Raw genomic sequence first — 23,293 nt, 5'->3', positions numbered from 1 at the left:
CCCTCTCTCATATGTTTATCTGTTGGTTATAACTTCAGTTTTCTATTCTTTTTTATTATCTGTGTCATCATAAATTACTGCTTTATGATTAAGCTTTCAACATAGCAGAGGCACTGTAGAATTTACATAACAATGTGGCAGAATCAATCCCTTACCTGTATCTGTTATTTCACTGGTGAAAAGTTTTGATTCTCGTAATCGACTTTCTGGCACAGGACTCACTATAAACCGTCTTCCAGCAGAATGAACAACTTGAGTTAAAGAACTGGTAGGAATGCCTGGTCAAAAACCAACAAACGCATGCAACTTATTATTGTAAGTATTGTTAGACTTCATTATTGGCACACACAATTGCTTTTTTTTTTTTTTTTTTTTGACACACAGTCTCACTCTGTCACCCAGGCTGGAGTGCAGTGGCGCGATCTCAGCTCACTGCAACCTCCGCCTCCTGGGTTCAAGTGATTCTCAGGTCTCAGCCTCCCGAGTAGCTGGGACTACAGATGCCCGCCACCATTTCCAGCTAATGGCTTCTTAAGTCAAAGGTAAAAACAAGGAAAGAAAATAAATTCACCTATTTGCTGTGGCATGGAAGACACAGGAATTGGTTGTTTGAACTCTCCTTCCAATTTCTACAACAAACAAAAGTGATTAAATACATTCTCAAACGCAATCTCAATGACTAGGCAAAGCAAACTGCCACGTGCGAAGAGAACATAAAAGTTTGTTGTTGGTCATAGGTGTCAGGTGATATCACTGGACATTTTGCATAGCAAATTTAGAACTATGAAAATATTTTAAATCAACAAAGTTTCACTATGGGAGTGGTGAACCTACCTGAGAACCTGAAAAGCCATAGTCATCCTTTCCCTGTAGACTCTCCAATCCCTGGTCACCCTCTGGTTCCACACTGACATCCTCACTGAGCATTTCATCAGCTTTTTCAATAATTTCTCGTACTTGATCCACAAATGACTCTCTCTCTATTGCTAGAATAAAGTCATTGTTCACCTGTAAAAGAAATGTGATGTCAGTCTAATTAGTGTCATTTCTTAAACTTTATGTCATTCAACTATCAGTTTTATGACTTCTGTCCTATCTGCATACTTACCTATATTTTTATTTATTTTGTACTCAAGTTAGCTCTTCTCTTTGTAAGAACTTCAATATCTAGTTAGACATAGCCTAGACAAAAACATCACTAAATCACAGGTTGGGTGTGCTAGTTTTACTCACACTGAAGTAAATGCATAACTTTAAATAAACATGGATTACAAAATATGGCATATTTGCCTAGAGCAATGGCTATTAAGATCAAGTACTAAGGAAAAACTTAGAACTCCAAATGCAGACATACCATAATTGTTGCTATCTCCTCAGGGTTGTCACCATCTAGGTCAAATTTGAATGTAACCATTTTCCTATTATGAGTCTCTAATTGACATTCTACCACTCGGTCTCCTTTATTTGAAACCTAAAAAGAAAAAAGGTACATCATCTCCAAAGACCACATTCAGCTTTATTACTGAATTTCAGAAAAGCAATGCAGATTGGCACTTGACTTTATGTCTAAGGAAGCATAGTGTTATCACTGTTCCTTGGAGCAATAGTACTTTGTCTCTTAAACTGGTAGCAAGAAAAATCTGAGAAGACATTAGCCTTTGAGCTACTTACTAAAACTCTCTATTCTTTTTCTAAACGGTAAGTAGTGCTTTATCACAGAAATATGGATGTAAGAATATCATCTGGCTAATTATAAGATCCTATACATTCATCAATTCATCTCAGCCTTAAGAAATATTTAAATGATATTAACTGCTGGCCCTATCATAGCTTTATGAACCACATTTTCATTTTTCTAAAAATGTGATATTTAAGTCAAAGAGACTGTAGGCATTAAATGAGAAGAGTTACTAAATAAATTATCTGGCTGGGTCCCTGTAATCCCAGTGGTTGGGGAAGCCAAGGCGGGTGAGTCACTTGAGGTCAGGAGTTCGAAACTAGCCTGACCAATACAGTGAAACCCTGTCTCTACTAAAAATACAAAAACTAGCCATGCGTGGTGGCATCTGTCTGTAGTCCCAGCTACTTGGGAGACTGAGGCAGAAGAATCGCCTGAACCCGGGAGGCAGAGGTTGCAGTGAGCCGAGATCGCGCCACTACACTCTAGCCTGGGTGACAGAGCAAGACTCCGTCTAAAAACAACAACAAAAAAGCAATTATCTATCACACATAGATAGTTATCTTTATTTCATGAAGTGAGTGGTTTGGATGTGATGACTTCTAAAATCTTTTTCAGTGTCACATTCCTTTAACGACATGAAACCCACAAATCAGTAATACGTACATTTAAAATTCTTAATTTTGGGCGTGAAGTTTTCTCATGTCGTGAACGACTCCTTACAGATTTTCGGTAATGCCGTTTTGTAGTTCTTCCTTCATGTCTTCCACTGGAAGATGGGACGTTCTCATTGCCATCACTCATACCTGAAGCAACATCTGAATGTGCACTTTGAAATTTAAAAAGAAAATAAAAGTGCAGTTTATAATATGAGATTTAAAGGTCTGACAGTTTGGTGTTTCATATCATCTTATCTACCAGTCGAGGAAGGAGAATTCTAGTTTTACATACCTGTCTATAGAGGAAGCCAAAGTGGCCGGCTGGGTAGGCTGTGGCTGTGCTACTGGAACTGGCTCTGGAGGAGCAACCTGAGAGACTCCCTGAGTACTCTGTGAATCGAAAAGATAATTCAAATCTCGGTAGTAATATATTTATCAATCCCTATCCCCAATAATCTACTTATTTTTTTCCTTATCCCTCCCCACTAAGTCCTAGAAGCACTAAATTTACTAGTAAATTCTCAATATTTAGCGTCTAGAGATAATGGACTTAAAATTCCAAAGGAAGTTTCTAAAGCTAGTCTCTGGTATAGACTGCATGGTATGAGGTCAGCCAACATATCTGCTAGGCAGTGTGAACCTACAACTCGCCATGCAGCCAGCATCTTACCAGAAGTGTGCAATAGGGCAGGCAGAGCAAAGTACAAAGATGAATTCAGATCTTTCTCCTAGCAGGGCAAAAATGATTGCTGAGAGAGCACAGGAGGATAAGATACTCTTATGACTGCCAATGGAAAAAGTTTGTGAAAAGACAAGAATAATGGCTAAAGTGCTAGCTAGAGAAGTGAAGTGCTAATAGGGTTAATCCTCTCCAAGGCACACTCACTTCCCAACAGAACAGCCAGTGGAAACAAGGACCCCACATTGGCATTTCATTCTGCTGTAAGAAAAAGTCATGCAGAAGTTAGTTTGACATAGTCTCCAAATCAGTTCTAAACCAGGGGAGCCTGTTTCTTTCTCCTTTATCATTTTTATCCAATTATGTATGTTTTATATATAAACATGCAGTAATTCTCTTTACCTCCAAAACTGCTTGCTGGGAGGATGTAGTGGGGGCTTGTGCTAAACTCACTCCTGGCTGGGACACTTGAACCTGTCCTCCTACACCACCCATAGGAACTAAAAGATTTGATTCCACGTAAGGCTGCACCACCGTGGGAAAGTACCCAGGTGTAGCCAGTACTTCTGTCGGCATGGGAGGGGATAGGACTGTAGAATGGATGCAAACAGAAGCCACGTTGGAAGAGGGAGCAATATTTGAATCTCCTGGGTACTGTTGTGGCAGTCGAGGTGGGAAACCCTGTGACAGAAATGAGGAAGGTGAGTTAGAGCAGGTTGGGGGTCATTAAATTAGCAAAACAGCAAGACATGCAAAAAAAAAAAAAAAAAAAAGCACACAGCAAAGAAGAACAGTAGCCAATCTCTTTCTAATAATCTAAAGGGCATATAAAGACCACATTCTTGAAATGAAGTAGTAGACTGGTTCCAACAGAAGAGACAGGACTCTACAATAATACTTTTATTGTTGGTTGTCTTCACCTAGAGATGATTTAAGTAGGAGGAACACAATTTCTTCCTAGCCAATCTTAAATGGAAGAATGCAAAAATTCTTCCACATAACAGTCATATCATGAAATGCTAATTTTCCCAATGTAAACCCTGAAGCTCTCTGTTGATACCATGTTGGCTATTCTATTTATTCTACCCATGTATGTAAGAGTTGTCAGGTATACTATTAACCACATCTAGCATTCGATCAGCTTACACTGAATACTGAGAGAACCATTTTTCTCTGAAGAGGTGTCTTGAGAAAAATGGATCAGGAATCACTGAACATCATTACCCAATCCTTTCTCAGAATTTTACTATTTTGCTTCTCTAGTTGACATGTTATTGCTAGTTATTCTGACACTCAACTATTAGATTTCCATTGTTCTTGCTGATCTATTAGGATCAAACTCTATGGTGCCCTCTTTTGCTAGCTAACACAATACCTGGTACAGAACATCTCCAGAGGAAAGCGGAACCTCAGCAGCTTGTCCAAGGTTAGCTGGTACTCCCATGGACTGAACTGCTGGCTGTAGGAGCTGTGGGTGAACCTGACTTGGCAGCTGAGTCACAGGCTGCAGAAGGGTTGGAAGCTGACTAGGAACCACAGTTGATACCCCCGGGATCGCAGCTGTTGTAGCAGATGAAGCCAACGTGAGCAGAGGCTGAGTAATGCCAGCTGCCATCGTGATGGGAAGGGATGAGAAACCTGTCTGAGCCGTAGACACATGAGGAGCTGATATGGGAATTTGAGAGACAGGGTACTGAGGGAGCAAGGAAGTAGGGAGCGGCTGTCCCACTGGAAGGAAATGAGCACCAGAGTGGACTGGAACAGCCGAGGGTTGTGTCGCAACTGGGATCTGAGGTTCGCCTTGGATAGTTGGTACTGGCTGGGAAACTGGAAGCTGGGAAGGTAAAGAAAAACAAAACAGACAAGCTTTTTTTTTTAAAAAAAAAAAAAAAAAAAAAAAAAAAAGCAAGGCTGCCAAAAGCAAGATTTACGTATTAGCCAAAAAGAAGGAAAACACAAAACAAAACAAAACAAAAAAACACGAAACCAACAAAACCCTGCATACATTAGTGTTAAGTTAACATGCCACATAAGAATATGGAAAGGAGAGCAGGAGAGAAAGAGTCTAAATAGACTATGACTGTTCTATACCTTTTGTCATAGAAATACTTGCTAATGCTTCAGCATTTGGCAATAAAAGAGGACCCTTCCATAGACAAGGGGTTTGCTTTTTTTTTTTTAAACAGCTTTATTGAAATATATTTTATATACCATAATGCTATCACTAAAGTTATGACTGCTATTACAGTAGTTAGTGAAATTCAAATGAATTCCTTCCCAGTGGAATTAAGATTTCATTCATATTATTTCTAAAACTCTTAAGTCTAACATGACTCAATAAAAATTGGTATAATTCACATATTTCACTCATTCTAGGATGCAATCATCCCTCTCCACTACCTGATCATTTTAACATGTGAGAAATTGGGATCTATCTTATAACTGATGATGTGGTACATAAAATATAGTACATTTATAGTTCATAGCATCTCAGATGTGATGAAATATTAGGGTAACAATACACTGTGCACATACATGCACAACAGTACTCAAAAATAAAGTTGAAAAAAGGTCATTTAGAAGAGCATACCTTCTACAGGGTACTTTTCAAGTGATTAGGAGGACTACTTAAGAAAAAAAAAATTCCACATAGTAAACAGTGCAGAAATCCACATGAAAATAAAGCACAGTTGGAAACCTAGAATATCAGACACAGCTGACACAATTCTAGGGAACGTCATAGGTTCAGTTACCGAAGCACCTTTATTTAACCCATTATTTCTAGTACCTGTTAAATCGATTTTGGACTGGTAAGACTAAAAGTGAAACTTTGGATTGTCAATGTTGTCAGTGATGTACCCACTTACATCAAACAATGCATATGCACAAATGAGGTGATTTTCACTTCATTTTTGCAATGAGATTAACCTACTTCAAGGGTCTATCCACATGAAAGGACAAGTTACATGGAGACCCCTTTTAGCATCCTTTCAGAAATTAAGAGTTTACCTGATTTAAAAAAAAAAGTTTACCTGTTTTCCAGCTGATACTTGAGGCAAGACTTGTGGAGCTTGAGGCTGACTCGCTGGCTGTGCAGTAGTGGCCTCACTGGAGGTTGACGTCTGTGAAAGTGAATACTGCACTGTCTGTTGAGGAGGGGCTGTCTGCTGTATTCCCTGCTGCTAAGAATAAAATACCATGATTCAGTTTTATTTCAAATCAGTAACAGCATGTTTCTAAGGAAGCATGTTTACCTAAAGCCTTCAGTGTCTGTAAATAATGATTTTAGTAATCAAGACATGCACACACCCAAATTCATCAATTTCCATTATATATTTGTTTTCCCTCTGATGTTCTTTGTGATGGTGCCACCAGGAACAATTAACCAATCTTTTAATACTCGAGTTACCATTGGCTCTTCACACAGTATCTCCCTCACCCCAACAACAGGTCTTTACAAAGACATTTAGATAACATATCCAGACAGTTCCTTTCCCCATCCCATCCCTGCCATTCCCTTTTTCCCTATCTCTTGGCATCAGCTCTCACTTTGGCACCTATATCAGATAAATCTAGTAGCTTCCTTTAATCTTTTCTCCTTACCCTATTTTATCAACTGTATAATTAATATGCTTGAAGAATAGTTTTGATTATAGCTACAAAATAGTGAGGAAAGCACTGGATTTGGAATAACAGATATTTTCAAATTTTAGCTTTAATATTTACTAGCTGTTAATGCCTTAGATTGCTTATTTTATTATAAAAATGAAGTTTCTCTTTTTGAAACAAGGACATTATCATTTAACTCAAAGTGGGGCAAAGGGAATGACACCTGGGAATCTACTATGTACTAGGCACTCAGGTATAATTTAATGCATGGCACATAATTATACACCTAATTTAATGCACGGCACATAACTATACTCGAGTACTAAATTTTGTAATAAATCAAGCAAACAAAACCAAACAAAACAGGACTATGACCCCTAGAGTACTGCCCCTTCTGCCTAACAAATAAAAACTTGAGGCAGGGCACGGTAACTCATGCCTGTAATTCCAGCACTTTGGGAGGCCGAGGCGGGCAGATCACCTGAGGTCTGGAGATCGAGACCAGCCTGGCCAACATGGAGAAAACCCCATCTCTACTAAAATTGCAAAAAAAGATGGGCATGGTGGTGGGCCAGGCTGGTGGGCCTTCCTCCCAGCCACTCAGGAGGCTAAGGCAGGAGAATCGCTTGAACCAGGGAGACGGCGGTTGCAGTGAGCCGAGATTGTGCCATTGCACTCCAGCCTGGGCAACAACAGTGAAACTGTCTCAAAAAAAAAAAAAAAAAAGAAAGAAAGAAAATTTGAAATTTACGGCTGACTTTCAAGATCCTCTAATACCTAATTTAAATTTTTCCTTAATATAACATCTACTTGTAATAAAAATTTTAACTAGTATATCATATTATAAAGTTAATGAAAATACCCCTAATCCTGTTCTCAAGAGGAAACCACTATTAGTGGTTTGGTGCATAACCTTCATGGATTTTTTTCTATGCGTAAGTGGCCATTTTCACATAGTTTTTGTTAAAATAAATAAAAACATGTCTTTCCTATACATACTGTTCTATAGCATACTACTTTCATTTAATTTCTAAATGGGATCTCCTAATGATAAACACTTTGGTTGTTTCATTTTTGCTACTTAAAATAATGCTGCAACCAACAGCCTTTTACGTATATGCTGGTATATCCATACAACTAATTGGTTACTGCTGGCATAAAGATAAGCTATTTATTTGTACATTTATTATGTATCTTGCCACTGTGATAAGCATCTTAGATTTTGTTAGGTGATAATCTACAAATAATATTTTTGCTCTTCTTATATTTCTATCAATTAAAATCACCAAAAGAATGTTAAAATATAATGGCAACAGCAGTCATATTTGGCTTATTCCTATTTAAGTATTTCTGATAATGTATTTTTTTTTTTTTTTTTTTTGAGACGGAGTCTCGCTCTGTCGCCCGGGCTGGAGTGCAGTGGTGCGATCTTGGCTCACTGCAAGCTCCAACTCCCAGGTTCATGCCATTCTCCTGCCTCAGCCTCCTGAGTAGCTGGGACTACAGGCGCCTACTACCATGCCCGGCTAATTTTTTTTATTTTTAGTAGAGATGGGGTTTCACCATGTTAGCCAGGATGGTTTCGATCTCCTGACCTCGTGATCCGCCCACCTCGGCCTCCCAAATTTCTGGGATTACAGGCGTGAGCTACCGCACCCGGCCTCTGATAATGTATTCTTATTTTAACTATTAAAAAAGCAGAAATGGCTGCTGAATTATATGAAATTTATTTTCTGCAAACTAAGATCCACCACATGTAGCCAATTCTAAAGGTGCTCTGAATATAAGACACATTTGTTAATTCCCACCTGAGAAAAAGGAACTAAAAAACCAGAAAACCTTTTTTATTTCCCAACTTGAATATATTTAAACTTTAAGGAATGTGAATGAGATATCTATAATTATCTAACTTATTAATTTATACACCTAAATAAGATTGCATACTAAATACATTAATTCAGAAATATTGCTCCCTCTCCCCCAAACTCTTCATAGGTAAAGACACCAGCATCTTTACCTTCACTGAAGCTAAATTATGACGCTCCTGCAGTTTTCTGGCATAACGTAACACATTCCCTCTAAGCTGTGTCTTCAGGTAAAATGTGCAGCGAAAAGCACCTATTTACGTAACATTAAAATAACGAGATTTTTTTTTTTGCATTTATCTTATAGGTTTTTATTCATGTAACCCTTATACAGACATCTTACAGAGATCTTTAAACCAGTTGTTTAAAATCACATACAGTCCTCAGAAGAGTGAAGTCATATTGCTGAGAACAAGGACTAAATTTATGTTTATGGCTTAAAAACAATTCTGTCTGATGTTCTCAATAAACATTTCTAACTACATGAGCTAAAGTCTTTGCAGGCACATTTGTTCTCACCTGTTTCATTTGATTTCATTAACCTTTTTGGGTTTGATGTTGTTCAAAGTAAAGGACAGTGAAAACCCTGTAATATGAGAGTACGATAAAGGTTTGATACATGGTGATTCCCCTCTTTTCTAAAGGATAAATTTGAGGAAGAATCTCCATGTTATCTTTGGGCATATGGTAATCACATACTCCCAGCCCCCAATACATCCTCCTTAATTCAAAATTATGCTCATATCAAAATTTAGACCCTACCATCTCTTTCCTGAACTTACACTTTCACATATCTATGCTCTAGTTCAACCAAACCAAAGGCACTTTTGTTTTTGTCCCCTATTTTTCTATCTTTGGGCCTTTCACCTTGCTCACAGTATAATTTTTGTATCTTCTGGCCTGGAATATTCTTTATTTCTACATCTGAGTCTAACTTATAATCAAAGTCCATTTCAAATGCCTCCTTTTTCCTAAAGTCTTCCTGATATTCCCTTTCCTGCTTGGGAGAGATGTTATTTTCTTCCCTTTTTTTTGGACATAATTGGGTAGTAGTCAAATTAGTACACACAAAGTAGTGAGCTGTGGAATTAGATTATTTGGATTTAAATTCTGTTTTTACCTCTTATAAGCTGTAAGTTTGGGTACACTACTCACCTTCTCCAGATCTCAGCTTTCCCATCAGTAAAATGGAAATAATTATAGCATCTATACTTACAGGGTTCTTAAAAAGATTAAATGAGAATGTAGGTACAATGTGCAAAGCACTTTAATATTAGCTATTATCCTTATTTGTTTTGTAGAAATTTACCTATATATTTACTATATTATTTAGACTCTTTCAAAGTAGTCGTATCTGGTCCATCTCTGCAGACCTTCAGTATCTGAACTCAATTAGGAAAAAAAGCTGAAAGGACTGTAAAAATGATCAGTTTTATGGACAAGCTATTTCTTTGCTTAAGATAACTGAGAGGTATCTGTGACAGTAACCCTTGTATTAACATCTTAAAGAGATCTCTAGACCAGTTATTTACAATGGCTAATGGTTAATGTTGTATCTTAGAGTATTTGGGGAGAAGTGGCACCTCTGGATATGCCAGAAGTACATGTCGATCTGCTGTGCACAGTCCCACTGACTAATAATCAGCACTTCAGCCAGGCAGGGGTGGTCTAGCTTAACAGTTAAGCATCATGCTCTGCCCAAGCTTGCCTCATGAAACCAGTTCAAACAGACTTTAGTAGGGTAGGTAGTTCACAATCGGTGGTTTGTTTTTTTTGTTTTTGTTTTTGTTTTTTTTTGAGATGGGTCATGCTCTGTTGCCCAGGCTGGAGTGCAGTGGCACTATCATAGTTCACTGTAGCCTGGGCTCAAGTGATCCTCCTGCCTCAGCCTTCCAAGTAGCTGGCATTGTGTCTGACAAAGTTCACAACTTTGTGGTCATAAAGTTTTTCAGCAGGAGGCAGCTATTTTTGGTACCTTGTTAAGATCTAGCATATCACTATATGAGACCCTATAAAAACACACAAAAAAGCAATTCCTTATTTACTATGTTCAAGAAACCCATGAAATAAAGTAAATTTTAACAGAAGTACATTTCTTTCCTCACTAAAATAAAACAAGAGATACTGTTCTCTAAGGTGGGATTGGGACCTGAAAGTATGTAAAACAAAAATCATATCTAAAAATAGACTATCCATACAGTACAAAAAGTTTTCAACCTTTCTTTTCTTAAATGTGGAACTCCAATAATTAAAACAAATAAAGACAGCTTCTAAGGTACACTTGCAGAATCATTAAGTCCCTGTAGAACTTTATTTAAAATGGAAGAAACGAAACTATTCTAGGAATCTTAAATTCTGGGTTATAATTTGTAGCTAGCTCCCTTATTATCTAGGTGACCTTGGAGAAGTTAATTATTCTAGACTGAATATACTTCCTATATATATCGAGGGCTCAATTTTATGATTCTACAACACATGCTATAAAAGCATCTAAAACAAAAACATCACTGAAACAAATAATTAATTTTTGTCTCTGCTGTAGAGATAGCATTTAGCCATATTTTTTCTCCAGGAGAGGGAGCTACCTAATTCTTTTAACTTGACATTTATGGTACTGCTCTCTTCTATTCTCACACTCTTTCTTACCATGAAACTCAATGAATTATTTCATTATCTTCTTCATTTGGTAGTAAGTATACATGTATATCCCCAAAGACAAGACATATAACAAATTCCTTTGGAAAAGAAAGAACAGAGCACATACAATTTGCTCAGTTCACTGGTGTTGGTCTATATCCAAAGATAAGCAAGTTAGGAGATTAGTACTCTGCACTTCTGTTCTCAACCAGCTTTATGTGACTTGTAATTTGCATTCTAATTAGGAACTGTTAATAGAATAAAACAGATTTTGTTAAGGTTGGCAAAAATATGTTTACTTGAATTTAACCAGTCTTGAAAGAAAGGACAGGTACAAAACAAAGCATGTAAATCCCAGCCCTTCAGTTCTACAGAGGTACTGATCACAGAGTGAATGCATGTATAACCAAACTAATCAATTATTTTTGTAGAAAGTGCCTTTAAGTGATTTTCATCTTGTACAAGCAACTCCTGATCTTAAACCAGTATCAAATGACTACATGACCAAATGTTGGACTGAAAGAGGGCCATTTGTAATTAAGAATTCAAAACTTTGTTTCAAAACTAAAAACGAATAGAACCAGAAGCCAGTTTAGAGTTTGGTGATTAGAAAACCCACATGGAGAACTATCATTAGGAAGTTTGCATTACACACATAGTGGCTATGAATTTTATGTCGAATAGCTAATAAGTATTCAATTATGCCAAAAATGCATTATTCCCTTGCAAATAATTACTATTAACTAGTATCAGTGATGTACTATAAATCTTTAATTTTAGAATTACCAGTTTTATTGTTGGATGTATCTGGATTACACTAATCTCTTGAATTCCTTGAACTTTCTGGAACAATCCCCCCAAAGCAGAAGTTAAAATTATTTTGGCCAGGCGCGGTGGCTCCCAGCACTTTGAAAGGCCAAAGCAGGTGGATCACTTGAGGTCAGGAGTTTAAGACCAGCCTGGCCAACATGGTGAAACCCATCTCTGCTAAATTAGCTGGGCATAAGTAGAACATAATACAAAAATTAGCTGGGCATAGTGGCATGCACCTGTAGTCCCAGCTACTAGGGCGGCTGAGGCATGAGAATCACTTGAACCTGGGAAGTGGAAGTTGCAGTAAGCCAAGATTGCACCACTGCACTCCAGCCTGGGCAACAGAGCAAGGCTGTCTCAAAATAAATAAATAAATAAATATTGGCCTGGCGCAGTGGCTCAAGCCTGTAATCCCAGCACTCTGGGAGGCCGAGATGGGTGGATCACGAGGTCAGGAGATCAAGACCATCCTGGCTAACATGGTGAAACCCCATCTCTACTAAAAAACACAAAAAACTAGCCGGGCGAGGTGGTGGGCATCTGTAGTCCCAGCTACTCGGGAGGCTGAGGCAGGAGAATGGCGTAAACCCGGGAGGCGGAGCTTGCAGTGAGCTGAGATCCGGCCACTGCACTCCAGCCTGGGCGACAGAGCGAGACTCCATCTCAAAAAAAAAAATAAATTAAATAAATAAATAAATAAATATTTAAAAAAAAGTTCCTGAAGTAATTGTTCTCAGGCTTTTATTAGATACTTCTTAGTGTAAAATCTGACACATCATTCTACAGATTAGAAATAATTAAAAAGAAATGCAGGATTAGTAGAGGCAAGCACAATGAAGGTAATGACGAATCACTGCTGCAAGCAGTGGGAAAAAAAAAAGGAATGACATATTCTTTGTACCGTAAATTATGTGTAGAATCCAGGCTGGGTGAGGTGGCACATGCCTGTAATCCCAGCACTTTGGAAAGCCGAGGCAGGTGGATCACCTGAGGTCAGGAGTGTGAGACCAGCCTGGCTAGCATGGTGAAACCCCATCTCTACTAAAAAATACAAAAATTAGCTGAGCGTGGTGGCAGGCACCTGTAGTCCCAGCCACGTGAGAAGCTGAGGTGGGAGGATTGCTTGAACCTGGGAGGCAGTGGTTGCAGTGAGCCAAGATTGCACCACTGCACTCCAGCCTGGGTGATAGAGTGAGACTCTGTCTCAAAAAGAAAAAAAAAAAAAAAACAGTGTAGAATCCTCTTTTAAAAAAAGACAATTATATCAGTAATAATGTATGTCTACTAAATTGTTCGAAAGCACATTAAAGAAAAAAAAGAGATTTTTTTCTGAAACACATTTTCTGTTTCAGTGAAACACAGAAAATGTGTTTCAGAAAAAATCTCTTTTCTTTGTTACTGAACACAAGACATGGTATGCCTCTTAATTTTCCTTAGCAGGCCATTTATATCACGAATCACAAATGTTAAAATAGTGTTCTGGCCACTGCTAATCCATAAAATGTTGCAATGCATTGTTCTCACCTGCTGAGGATGTTGTATGGGTTGGGAAGATGAAACCCCTGTTAAGCTACTTGAGGATGGCTGACCCTGGCTCTGCCCCTGTGCCTGAAGGAAAGAAGTGAACACAACAAATTAGAGAAGGCTTAAAGTAAGTGTATAGAGGTCAGGCTTTTGCAATGAATATTTAATCTCCTCAGAGTTTGCTTGATCAAAATGAAACATTAACCTGATCATGTATGGGAGAGGCCTCGGGGTCATCTTTTGTAAGAAAAATTTAGAGAAGGATCATATCACACAACATGTTCTAATCCCAACCCATGCAAAACCCACTGATAGTGAAAACCTAAGCTGTCAATGCTGCTCAGGCTGTAATTTTAGCTGGCTAGAATAGTCAGATTCATAATAAAATTTGTTATTAGAAATACAATAATCAGGAACAAAGTGTTAATACTATCAATCTGAAATTTAGCTGAAAAATTAAAGAAAGGTATTTGGTAATGCTAATTTGGTAATACTTCTTGTAGTGCCACAATGACTTTTATCAAAAGTATCAAAAAATCTGTTATCATCATCAACTGCTAAATACCTAGGATGATCATTGCTATCCAGGAGCAACAGTGCCACCCCCAGGGGGGCACTGGGCAATATGTGGAGACACTTCTGGTTGTCACAAGTGAGGGAGATGGCTGCTACTAGTATTTAGGAGGTATAAACCAAGGATGTTGCTAAATATCCTACAATACATAGAACAGTCCACCACAACAAAGAATTATCCAACCTCAGATGTCAACAGCGTTGAGTCTGAGAAACCCCAACTAGAGCGTTCTGATTATTGAGAAGTCCAAATTAAAACAAATGAGAAAGTGAGAAATGAATGCAGGACTATATATAGGTACGTTAAAGAAATGAAAAGGCTACCACTTTTGTCATTCCATTTCAGTTTAGAAGGGGTTCCTTAAAGCTTACATGGATATAATATCACATTCCACTGCAGCTTAACTATTGTAAGCATTGATTCCTTCTGTAGTATGTCTATACATTAACCACCTGGTATTTTTTACTTTGGAAAGTCTAAAGGATAATTACTGGCAATACATTAATATTTATAATAGGGGCTGCAACTTGAATACTGATGTGCCCATGTATAGTTTTCAAGCTTCTGGATCTTTTTGTGTCTTAGTACAACTCTAAATAATTGATAATTTGTGTAATTTTGGGAGTTGTTTATGCTCCTGATAAGGGAAGAACATAGGAAGAAAGTAGGAAGAACAACACATAGTACTTTTTAAAAGAGTAGAATATGTAGGATATCCAAATGTCTTCAATATATAACTGCATAGTCTTCTACGTGGATTTTACAAGATGTACACATTTGATAAAATATACCAAATGAATATATGAAACAGTAAACACTGACTGTACTTTTGAATTCTATTACATTCATTACATTGTCTTTATATGCTAAGTGTGTATATGCTCATACACATAAATAACTAAAATCAAATTTGTTGAGGAAAATACAAGGCCTGAGATGTCTACTGTTCCTTAGCTTGCAACATATCACAAATTCTTATAACAAAAAAAAGCCCACCACCCACTAGATTGTTAGTTGCTAGAAATTAGAATCAGTCCTTAATTTTATGAATTAGCATTTTATTTGGACATATAATAATACACAGCAACTTGCTTGACTGATGCCATTTTAAAAAGGCATTTTCATTTAAGGCAAATTCCTAAACTGTTTCCTTTTCTATCTTTTTTTGTTCCCGTAAGATATATTTTGTCTTTTTAGATCCTTCTACACTAATGAAAATTCTGTGTATTATTACTACTACTACAAAAAAAGCATTCCCTATTTTCCTTTTTTTTATATTTTACAGAAAAAAAAATTTACCCTATTTTTTAAAAACTTGTTTGGAGGAAGAAAGTAATATTTAAGATTTGTATTCCTAAATAATGCTGGGTCAACCATACAATATATACACTTGCATTTTCACTACTGGTTGAAAATAATGTGCATAGGGATAGAAGTCATTGATTTTGATGAATGACTAAAATTCTAGTTTTTGCGTTCTTTTTTCCACCAGTTTTCACATATAATAGGTAAATCAGGTAGCTTCTCTCATATTTTGTTTTTAAATACATATATGTAGTTCACAACCCTCCAAAGATGGGGAAATTCTACTGATAAAATTAAACAATATTTCTCAAAAATCCATGATTCAGGGAAATGAGGAATAGAAAATTTAAATGTTGTGGTGCAAAGTAGGGTAGTTTAAAATAATTGTGGAAGTTTTCCTATAACCTGTGGATGAAGTGCAGATCCTCCTGAAGAAAATGAGGCAGTTAAGACCTGCTGAGATGTGGTTCCTTGGGGGAAACAGAAGAAAAGTGGGGATTCTTGTAACACTGTCTGAGGCAGATGGATAAAGGGTAATGAGACGTCAGAGCCAAAAGATGCAGCTGCTCCCCCTGTAGGGGGAGGTGACTGAAAATCACTGGGGTCTGAAGAAGTGATTTGTGAGGAATCACTGGAATATTCTGGGCTTCCTATTGGCCAGTTCTGTCCGATAGGCTCTACCACAGAAACGGTCAATTCTGGGGCATGGTAATTATGCTTTTCTTCAGTCACAGGCTGCAGGTAGCCATGTAATCCAACTGATTGAGGAGGCAGTTCTTCTTGATTCAAGTCCACTGCAACCTGCCGATTTCGGTAAACACGCTGAGGTAAAATTCCACCTCCTTCTCCTGAAGAGGAGCTTGGTGTGTGAACATGAAATTCAAATACACAGTTGCTTCTGCTCTCATTGTTATGAGTTAACACAGCGGGCGCAGAATGAGGAACAAAGACAGGGTGAAATTTCAAACGTGTAGCATCTGTACTGATAGGTGCAGAAATACTAGAGAGGGGAGATCCTGGACTCAATCCAGAATCTAATCTTAGATTCTGAAGGTGTCCTACCAGGAAAGCCTGTCCAGATGGAAATTCAAAGACAGAACTTGAAGTAGGGCCCCCTTGTACTGGCTTCTGTTCAGGTATCTGTTTCATAGGACTTGACAGTACTGATGAGTTGTATGGAATGCCCTCATACTGTTCTGCCACCCGGGCCTGGTAATGTACCCCAGCTAGATACACTGCTTCCTGAGGAATAAAATAGTGAGCTTCTTCTGGAAGTACTAGTCCAGGTCTATAATCACTGTAAACTTGAGATGGTTCACACATAGGATGGACCTGTATCTCACATGACTCTCCAGTTACTCTACTGGCTGTAGTACCCAGCATAACTACAGCCTCTGGTGTCCAGTGAGTTGGGCTGCCCCCAGGCGGAAGAAGACTCTGGCCGACAGTCCTCAGCAGGGGTGGGAGGTGGTGAGTTTGGGCTTCCAGGAAGGAGGTGCTCTTACGCCGCTGGGAAATGGCTACTTTCGGTGGGCAGGTGGGAGGTGGTGAGAAAGAAACTGGACGTTCATGAATAGTTGGGAAAAATATCTGTGATTCTGGGTATGTTGGGGTCCCCCCACACGGATGCGCCATGGACTGAGGCTGTATCAACATGAATAAGACAAGTAATTCATACATTCATATGTGAAATTACATCAGACATGCACAACTGGGTAGTTTTGTGTAACCCTATGAAATGGTTACACCAAATTTATAATTAATAAATAAATAACAATGCTTCTGGAAATTATGTGCACAGTAAAAACCCATTAAATACATCCAGGGCCAATGAAATCAATCTGTGGGCTCTTTGCTTTAGATAAGAGCTGCTTTTCCATAACTTTTCTCTCTCAAAGGAAATGAAGAATTAAGCTTTGTAAGTAATTATTTCGTTTTTACCCACACTTAAAGTTTACTCTTAAGCATTAATGTAAATTATATCAACAGAAAAAGAGTCAAAGAATAAGAACTAAAACAAGGCATAAAAGCCCGACTAGTTCTATACTGTAAGAAGTGTGCTTTAATTTAATTTAACTTAATTTAATTTAAAGTGAACTAACTTGCCCTATATACTTATTATACTGTGATATGTTAGAGGCCTTCAGTGTTATTTTCTTATCAATTAATAGTATGCCTTCTAACTAGAAATCAGAAGAGATTTTTGGTAGATAGTAAAAGATATATAATTTGACTAGTGACAGTAATGTCTTTCTCCTATTTATCCCAAACTAGATGATTAATAGTTTTACTATATTTTTACTACACGAAACATGTTACAGAGTTAAATCACAAAATGTCCACTTTTCTGATCCTAAATAAGAGTTGCATAACCATGAAATTTCTTTTTTCTTTTTTTGAGATAGAGTCTTGCTCTGTCGCCCAGGCTGGAGTGCAGCGACACAATCTTGGCTCATTGCAACCTCCGCCTCCTGGGTTCAAGGGATTCTCCTGCCTCAGCCTCCCAAATAGCTGGGACTACACACGTGTGCCACCACGTCCAGCTAATTTTTGTATTTTTAGTAGAGACGTGCTTTGCCATGTTGGCCAGGCTGGTCTCAAACTCCTGACCTCAGGTGATCTGCTCACTTCGGCCTCCCAAAGTGCTAGGATTAGAGGCATGAGCCACCAAGCCCGGCTGTAACCATGAATTTTCTGATTCTGACATCCTGGTATTCAAATCAACTGACAAGGGTAATATAAATGACAGCCAATTTTATTTGACAGCACTTTTTATTCAAGAAGCAGTTCTAGATTTAAGACTAAATTTAGAAACATAGCTTGCCAAATGCAAACAATATACACTATAATAAATCACTATCGGCTGGGAGCGATGGCTCACGCCTATAATCCCAGCACTGTGGGAGGCTGAAGGGGGTGGATCACAAGGTCAGGAGATCGAGACCATCCTGGCCAAACATGGTGAAACCTGTCTCTACTAAAATGCAAAAATTAGCTGGGTGTGGGGGCATGCGCCTGTAGTCCGAGCTACTCGGGAGGCTGAGGCAGGAGAATCACTCGAACCCGGGAGGCAGAGGTTGCCGTGAGTCGAGAGCATGCCACTGCACTGCAGCCTGGCAACAGAGCAAGATTCCACCTCCAATAAATAAATAAATAAGCAAATAATTTACTATCACAGACTCCCCCTTTTAAAATAATTCAGTTTCATTCTTCCATAGGAAAGATCCTTATCAAGCTGGCAAAGTAGATCAACTGTTCACAATAGCTAAAAGAGGATTTCTATTTTCAATAAGAATGCTCATTTTATTGTTATTTACTCATGGTATGTCTCAAAGCCATAATACTGTACAGTTCTTCATTCTCCTAAGTAAAAATCAGAAAATTCTAGGGTTGCTAGTCAGAAAGTTAACTATACTCTTTATTTGGAAAAGCAGCAGCAAGAACCCACATGCTTAAAATAATTTTAAGAAATATATCTTTTATAAACATTAATGTAGCCAAAGAAAGTCACACAAAGAGCTACAGTCCCACCTTAGGTTGAAACCTAAGGAAAAAATACTCCCATGGGGGAACATTATGTAGCCCTTTGGTTTGCTGACACATCATCTTACATAAATGATTAAATTAACATAAATGTTCACTCCAAGGTTATCCTTTGCTGACTAAGGTTATTAAAAAAAAAAAAAGGACTCATCCAGTTTCATTAGTGTCTCCTTAGAATAAAGTGAGGAGAAAAAATGTTTGGGTAATGTTTGATAAAATTTGCTTTCGATTAAGGCAATAACTTTAAAATTAAGTAATACTTTTAAAACTAGAATATGAAAATGAAAGAATTTTATGTTGATAGGAAATAGGAAGATATAATAAAAGGTAAATTTTATTGGACACATGCTGGTATGTGCCAAGGACATTATAAGTATTCTCTCTCATTACCTCCTTGCTTTTTACTCCCCCTTAGAGCCTCATTACAAAAAAAGTTTCCTATAGGAATAACTGGTATCCTAGAAGCATAATATAACTGAGTTTAGTCCTGTTCTTTATTCAATTTTAATTAAAATTCTTGTTGCCTGGATGTATTCATTGGTAATAATTGTTCATTTGTCAGAAGTTTACAGTTACATACAGTACTGACAAAGAGGGAAGGCAGGCTGGAGCGTCGGTGCTTGCGCTGAGAGGCAGAGTGCATAGGCAGGACACTCTCCAATGCTTTAGAAAGCTTTTCGGCAAAAGTTTCCTCAGGGGCAGTCCGAAGGAGGGAAGGAGAAAGAGGTGCAGACAGCACTGGTGGTGGGGTGGAAGGAGCACTGGGAGAGATGCGGGACAGAGAGGGAACAGCAGAAAGATGGGGAACACAAACCGACATGCTACGGCCACGACGAGGCTAAACAGAAAACAAACACACACATGAAAACACAGTACTCTGAAAACAAAATAAACAAAAGTACAATGATAACAGGGCATAGTTGCCTAAAGAAATGTTCCATCCTCTCCCAATTCCACAAAGTCAGTTTTTTTTTGAGGAGAGCTATAACTCAACATAGCACATCTGACAGATCACAACTATTCACAACTATTCTAGGTTGTCAGTCAAGTACAGGTTTTTTAAATGAATGATCATGATAATGATCAATTATCATGCTAAATATTCTGAAATAACACCAAGTGTTATGAGTGTATGAATTTAAGAATGACCAGCTGACTGAAGGGTGCAGACAGGGAAAGCAATCAATATTAGCTTGCAACTTTGGCAAACTTAAGATTCAACAAGAATGAATTCTATTAGTTTAAAGTACATTAAAAGATACAGAGAATTTTAAGATTGGATTATTTTGCGAGAGCTCTGGAAACCTCAGAAAAAGACTCTCATTTCTATTTTAGAAGACATGAGATGGAAAGTTGCTGGTTCACAGTATTTCTTATACTTGCCACTCTTAATTTGTAAAGGTAAAAAGTCATGATCTACTGCTAGGAAAAAGTTTGGCTTTCTAGAAGAAATTCACAACTGGATATAGAAAATATTTTGTACTTTTACAAAGTAATCAATGGGAGAATATCTTCAATCTGGATCTCTGAAGAATAATTTAGGCTGGGCGTGGTGGCTCACACCTGTAAATCCTGGCACTTTGGGAGGCCGAGGCAGGTGGATCACCTGAGGTCAGGAGTTCGAGACCAGTCTAGCCAACACGGTGAAATTGGGTCTCTAATAAAAAAATACAAAAATTAGCTGGGCATGGTGACGGGTGCCTGTAATCTTAGCTATTGGGGAGGCTGAGGCAGGCGAATCGCTTGAGCCCAGGAGGTGGAAGTTGCAGTGAGCCAAGATCATGCCACTGTATTCCCACCTGGGAGACAGAATGAGACTCTGTCAAAAAAAAAAAAAAAGAATAACTTAAAAAAATTTTCAGGCACAGGGTTTAATACAGTTATAAGGCAGTATGAGCAATACTATAAAGGTTGTCTTGAATAAGACTGTTATTTTCCTTTTAGATGTTGTGAACTATGAAAACTATGTTTTCATTTCCAAAACTTGGCTGTGTAGAATGCTTTGGGTCAAATCTGTGGCCCACCAATAGCAAGGATTTAAAAATCATATGATTATTTAGTTCACTCCTGTTTTAATTTCTCTCCAGCCTTATTTCTTTTATTCTAATTTCTAAAATTTCACTTATAATTTGTCTATATTATTGTAAGCCACATTCCTGAAATGAGACAAGAATAGAATTAGACAAATTTTTAAATTCTCAATATTTAATAAGTCTTCATAATACCTCCATAGAATACTGTCATTAAAAAGCAAGAACGTCTGCTTTTAGAGCATCAATAAACATGGCTGTATTAGTGGCTCAAATACTTAGTATCTTCATGTCATTCTACTTGCTTTCTAAAACAGAGAACTAATGCTCCCCCATGATGAGTATAGACAAGAGAAAATTTTAAAAAACAAGAGTTTTAGCAAAATCTAGTTATAATAATCCAGAAAAAAATCAATTAAAAGTAGAAACTGACAAGAAATGCTGACAAGTAATATTTGTCAGAACACAAAAATATATTTTCTGTGCAGCCTTTATAAAGTCCTTCTATCCTACCCTCACTTAATTATTTTAAAGAGAGAAAGTAGATTGTTAAAAAAAAATTAGTACATTAGTTGTTTTTTATTTGTGTTATTGTGGCCATTCATCTTGAGACCTAGCCAAAGCAGGATTAAATGGACTCTGAAACAAATGAACATCTTTTATTCCAAGCTGTAGGATAAAAAAATCAGAACAAGCAGAAGTATTTTCTTAACAAAGATTTTCATTTAAAGAAGGGCAAGAATTCCACAAAGTTTAGATTAAAAGCTTTCTGAGAAGGAGGGGGAAATCTGTCTGCTTAAAGATCTCACTAAACAAGTGCTATACGGTGACAAGTTACTTATTTTCTAGTACCTTTCAGAGGCAGATGACGTATTTTATTTTCCTCTGAGGTCAACAGAAGAAATGGGGTATTATCTGATGATCTACTTTAACATTCTCTATATGAGAAGCAAGAGTGCCTAATGTAAAACATAGGATAATTGTGTGTGTGTGTGTGTGTGTGTGTGTCTGTGTGTACAAGCATAAAATGTTTCAGGAAATAATTTCCGTAAGTTGATTCTGAAATCAGTAATAAAACAGTTACCAACTAAAGGGAAAAAGCAAAAGAACATATACTAGGGAAAGAACTTGTGTCCAACACAGACTTTAAAAGGCAGGAACACACACAGCAACTGATGATTAACTCAACACAAGCGCTAAATTAAACAGTCATTCAAATAAAGGATTCCCTCAATCTAGAGTACCCACATGCAGCATTCTATAATGGTTTGAAGGTCTTACCTGTGTTTTGTACAATACGGAATCTTACAGGAAATACTTAGTAATTATTTTAACAAGCTTTTGAAAAACTCTCCTTGCCCCACCCGCAAAACATTTGTACGTCCAGCTTTTACTGCTGTGAATAGTTTCAACTCAAGTGCTAAAGAGAGCATTACCTTCAGTAAAAATGCAGACTAGTCTAAATCTTGTATGTAGTTGCTTCATGTAGGCAGTTCAGCTACTGCCCACACATTAATGTCTATATCCTACTCTACCAGGACTACTCTAATTATACTCTAGAATAAGCCTTTAAAGATACAGCATTTTATATTTTCTACTTCAGACTCATACTGCTACTTGGTTTGTACAAAGAATTTTAATTTAGCAGACTATCCATGGGCCCTCACTGTAGTATGACATTCCCTTAAGCATTTACTTACCACACTTGAGGGTGGATATACCCCATGGGGCTGAGATTGTGCTTGGACAGCAGAAGGTACATGCCCTGGGACTGTGCCTGCAGAATGTGCCTGCTCATGTTGGGAACCATATGAAACTGTCTGCTGGCTGCTCACACGAGATTCTGTGAAGACAGAGGATCCCTGACCACTGTCAACCGTCCCATCAGCTGAAGGAAAAATGAATCACCCAAAAAAAAAAAAAAAAAAAAAAGGAAAAAGAGAGAGAAAGACAAATCACAAAACGGAGGTTCACATTTTCTCATATTTTAGACCCATTATATTAGGGGTAACTAGTTATTCTTTGCACAGATTTGAACTAAATAAAAAATGAATTACAGCCATATTCCTTAGATTTCTATATTTAAATGAGGAATCCATATGGCTATCACAGAATCTTATCACCTGAAGACTAAGGGAAACAACATGGAACACTATAAGTCTTAAATTTGACACAGCTTTCAAAGTATGGAGGCCAGAAGGTTCTCAGTGTTAAGCAGGTAATTAAATTAATAACCAGTGTTCTCATTAGTTTTTAGTCTATACACCACTCAGCTTTGCTAAAAGAGCTCAACCAGACTGATGGGTTCAATTTTAGTAGCCAAGCCGCTTCATTCTTCATTATTAATTCCATTTTATTTAAATAAATTGTGAAAAGT

At 37.6% G+C, this 23,293-nt stretch overlaps 2 protein-coding genes across 3 annotated transcripts in view; both read right to left on the bottom strand.

Annotated features, from left to right (window-relative positions):
* LOC105529876 (serine/threonine-protein kinase WNK1) overlaps positions 1 to 23,293 on the bottom strand; it is a 163,518-nt gene that overhangs the window by 32,398 nt on the left and 107,827 nt on the right. The window contains exons 5-15 of one of the 2 annotated variants that reach the window (XM_011967140.1): positions 22,617 to 22,804; positions 13,465 to 13,548; positions 6,049 to 6,198; positions 4,392 to 4,850; positions 3,419 to 3,697; positions 2,630 to 2,727; positions 2,345 to 2,507; positions 1,355 to 1,471; positions 835 to 1,008; positions 572 to 629; positions 156 to 278 (exon numbers count right to left, since the gene is read on the bottom strand). In XM_011967140.1, coding sequence (XP_011822530.1) covers positions 156 to 278; positions 572 to 629; positions 835 to 1,008; positions 1,355 to 1,471; positions 2,345 to 2,507; positions 2,630 to 2,727; positions 3,419 to 3,697; positions 4,392 to 4,850; positions 6,049 to 6,198; positions 13,465 to 13,548; positions 22,617 to 22,804 — 1,893 coding nt within the window. The remainder of the gene's footprint in view (positions 1 to 155; positions 279 to 571; positions 630 to 834; positions 1,009 to 1,354; positions 1,472 to 2,344; positions 2,508 to 2,629; positions 2,728 to 3,418; positions 3,698 to 4,391; positions 4,851 to 6,048; positions 6,199 to 13,464; positions 13,549 to 22,616; positions 22,805 to 23,293) is intronic. The other variant, XM_011967139.1, reaches the window with a different exon arrangement.
* On the bottom strand, positions 14,866 to 17,516 carry LOC105529875 (serine/threonine-protein kinase WNK1). The gene has a single exon (XM_011967138.1). The coding sequence runs from the start codon at positions 17,021 to 17,023 to the stop codon at positions 15,719 to 15,721; it is 1,305 nt and encodes a 434-aa protein (XP_011822528.1). The 5' UTR covers positions 17,024 to 17,516; the 3' UTR covers positions 14,866 to 15,718.

This window comes from Mandrillus leucophaeus, unplaced genomic scaffold (assembly GCF_000951045.1).
Source record: "Mandrillus leucophaeus isolate KB7577 unplaced genomic scaffold, Mleu.le_1.0 Scaffold79, whole genome shotgun sequence".
Lineage (NCBI taxonomy): Eukaryota > Metazoa > Chordata > Mammalia > Primates > Cercopithecidae > Mandrillus > Mandrillus leucophaeus.
This window is presented reverse-complemented; position numbering and strand designations above follow the sequence as displayed.